Raw genomic sequence first — 3,407 nt, forward strand, 5'->3', positions numbered from 1 at the left:
TTACAGAGATGTCGTTTATACTTTATGTATAAAAAATTGAATAACAACAACAACAAAGCATTTTTGTCCTAAGCACGTTGGGGTAGGCTAGAGATGAAACCCCATATGAAAACCTCAGAGCTCAACCCCCAAAGAAAAGAAAAGGGAGACAAAGGCAAAGGAGAACCAAAAAACGACGAAACGGGAAAACACATAAAAAAAGATAAAACCCACAAGAAACAGCAAGATCTAAAGGGGCACAAGAAAAGGTCAAACGATTAAGGAGGAAAAGCGAAACTACAAATCAGGGTTCTCGCACGTGAATTGCACACTTCCACCCCTTCCTATCCACGACGAGCTCTTTATCAATATTCCACTCCTTCAGGTCCCTCTTTACAGCCTCTGTCCACGTCAAAGTTGGTCGACCTCTACCTCTCTTCACATTCTCGGGACGCCTAATTCTTCCGATATGCACTGGTGCCTCTTCAGGTCTTCGTTGGATATGTCCAAACCATCTCAAACGATGTTGCATAAGCTTCTCCTCAATTGGCGCCACTCCTACTCTCTCTCGTATATCATCATTCCGGACTTGATCTCTCCTTGTGTGGCCACATATCCAGCGCAACATACGCATCTCTGCCACACTTAGTTGTTGGACATGTCATCTTTTAGTGGGCCAACATTCTGCTCCATACAACATAGCTGGCCGGATTGCTGTCCTGTAGAATTTGCCTTTTAGTTTATGTGGCACCCGGGGGTCGCATAAGACACCCGCAGCTTGCCGTCACTTCAACCATCCAGCTTTAATTCTATGACTGACATCCTCATCGATGTCTTCCTCCTTCTGAAGCATTGATCCTAAGTAACGAAAAGTGTCTTTCTTGGGTACCACTTGCCCATCAAGACTAACATCGCCATCCTCATACCCCATGACACTGAAATCACACTTCATATACTCTGTTTTAGACCTACTAAACCTAAAACCTTTTGCTTCCAGCTTTTGCCTCCATAATTCCAACTTTTACGAAACACTACTCCTACTCTCCTCAATAAATACCGCAACAGGTCTCCAAGGTGAACAGCCTCTGGCCAATGAAACAATGTAGGCAAGGGAAGTCGGCAAAACGGATCCGTAACTTCGAAAAAAGTATAAAAAATTGAATATAACAACAAAATTAGATCAAAGAAGTCAAATGGATTACAAAATGAAACGGAGGATTCGAATAGCCGAGTGTAATGTTTACACTGGATCTATTTCAATCATGTTACTATATAAATTATCTTTTATTTATTATATATTATATTTAAAAATTGTCCATTATAGTATTCTCATGCAGTCATGCTACGCCAGGACACGTTTGCTTGCTTGCGACTGAACGAATAAATAAAGAACGAAAGAATATTTGGAGCTATACTCCTCTAGCATATCAAAGAACTCAGAAGACTATCATCAGGTAAGAGTAAGACCACCGTCCCTGTCTTGCTACGACATCAAGTCAGGCAGTCAGCTGACGTAGAGCTGCGGCACGGCCAGGTGCGGGTGCGGCGACAACGGTGAGAGCGGCGGCAGGCTGCAGATCGCCCCCTTCAGCGACTCATCCTCCCAGAAGTAGTCCGCCCCTCCGCTTGCGGGCTCCTGAATCCGCTCCTTCTTCACCTCCCTAACCATGCACCTAGCGTCCTGCTCCTGCGGCGACCTCGCCCTCTTGTTACCGGCCACGGTCGCGCTGGGCTGAGGAGGAGGAGCAGGCGTCGCCCACCATGCAGCGGTGCTTAACGCGACCTCGTTGGGGAAGTTGAGGATGGCCTTGGACCCGCGCAGGCGGAACGCGGCGCGGTCGTAGGCACGAGCGGCCTCCACGGCGGTGTCGTAGGTGCCCAGCCACACCCGCGCGCCCTTCCGCGCCGGGTCCCGAATCTCGGCCGCGTACTTGCCCCACGGCCGCTGCCGCACGCCGCGGTACCGCCGGAAATCGTCCTCCTCGGGTTCCGGGCAGCAGTGCTGCTCCTGCTGAGGAATCTGCAACGGCGCCGCCGCCGCCCTCAGGTGCTGCTGCTGCAGGACGACTGCCGGCCTCGGGGGCAGCGAGACGGAAAGCGCTGGCAGCGGCCTACGCCCCGGCGGCGATGGGGATGGCGATGGCGCCGAGTCATCGGAGCTAACGGCGTCGTGGTTGTCGTCGAGGAGGTGAGCGCGGATGAGGTCGAGATGCTCGCGCAACATGGCCATGACGCGCGGTTGAGTGGAGGAGAGGCCTGCACGGCGTGCGCACTGCCTCGATCTCGCTTGAGAGCTGCGGTGCCGTGTGCCGGTGAGGCCGCACGCATGGCTTATATATGTATACGGATTACGGAGGGGGGGGGGGGGGGGGGGGGGGTGGCCCGTGGGGATAAGATGACATCAAGGTGGTTCCACGAGGCTTCTTGGTGCGACGCACGAAGCTGCAAAGGCTGGACTAGTCGCGGCTTGTGGCTGGTGCCTGGTGGTCGCGTACCGGTAGACCTGGGCGGTCGCCGTCCGACTCCCGAGGCAAATCGAGACCGCTCATTTTGGGTTAGAAAATAATTTATGCATTCATTTATTTTATCTTCAACTGTCGCTCTCTCGACATGCATGTACAATCAATGCAGTACAACTTGGGATGGAAAAAATAAAATTAAACGGCTCTCCACAGAATCTGTATTACCAAAAAAGGTGATGTAGACGTGCATGAGTGACACGTAAAGCGACACGTCCGGAGCCAAGTAGTCCCGAGCCAACTTGCCGCTTGAATCAGAGAACGAGCAAGCGACGCAAGACCTTGTTGCTCGGCACGTGGCAACTAGTGCCAAATTCGACGTGTTTGATACAGGACAGTGAGAACTATTGTTATTTAATAAAATATTTTAATATTTATACCGACCATTTTCTCCAAATTACCGACCATTTTAATGCTTATTAAAATTTTAAAATATTAACAATATTTATATTCGTAAATAGATTAAGTATAAAAAAATTAAATGTTCTATCTAATGATATTAATTGTATATTGTAAATATTGCTATTTTAAATATATTTAATTATAATTTAAAATTTTGACTTGTACAAAACGTGAATAATAATTATTTTAAAATAAATGAAGTATTGAGTCCAATACTGTTTGAGACTTTAAGTACCTAAGTTATTGTCCATTTGCATTCAATGGCATGGCGGAGACACGAATAATTCACAGGTATAACGGAGCTTGTGAAGATCTTTATATGCAAGACCTTACTGGTATATCATATAAATATATATTACATGTAATTAGTGGATATAACAGAATTCAAAAGAACATTACCACTTAAAGTAACTCACTAAATGCAGATTATGTTGATGATTGATCACTCTCAATAGTCGTCACTAATGGAGGACGGAGCTTCTATCTTTAACATTTGTTCTAGTTGTT

General features: G+C 47.2%; 1 protein-coding gene across 1 annotated transcript; it reads right to left on the bottom strand.

The window, feature by feature from the left end:
• Positions 1 to 1,231: 1,231 nt before the first annotated feature.
• Positions 1,232 to 2,302, bottom strand: LOC109943658 (ethylene-responsive transcription factor 5). Its single transcript, XM_020547159.2, has one exon. The coding sequence runs from the start codon at positions 2,207 to 2,209 to the stop codon at positions 1,484 to 1,486; it is 726 nt and encodes a 241-aa protein (XP_020402748.1). The 5' UTR covers positions 2,210 to 2,302; the 3' UTR covers positions 1,232 to 1,483.
• Between the last annotated feature and the right edge of the window lie 1,105 nt (positions 2,303 to 3,407).

This window comes from Zea mays, chromosome 1, assembly GCF_902167145.1.
Source record: "Zea mays cultivar B73 chromosome 1, Zm-B73-REFERENCE-NAM-5.0, whole genome shotgun sequence".
In the NCBI taxonomy this organism is placed as follows: domain Eukaryota; kingdom Viridiplantae; phylum Streptophyta; class Magnoliopsida; order Poales; family Poaceae; genus Zea; species Zea mays.

Coding starts and splice junctions, on each gene's coding strand:
- LOC109943658 (XM_020547159.2), bottom strand. CDS start 2,209: ATGGCCATGTTGCGCGAGCATCTCGACCTCATCCGCGCTCACCTCCTC.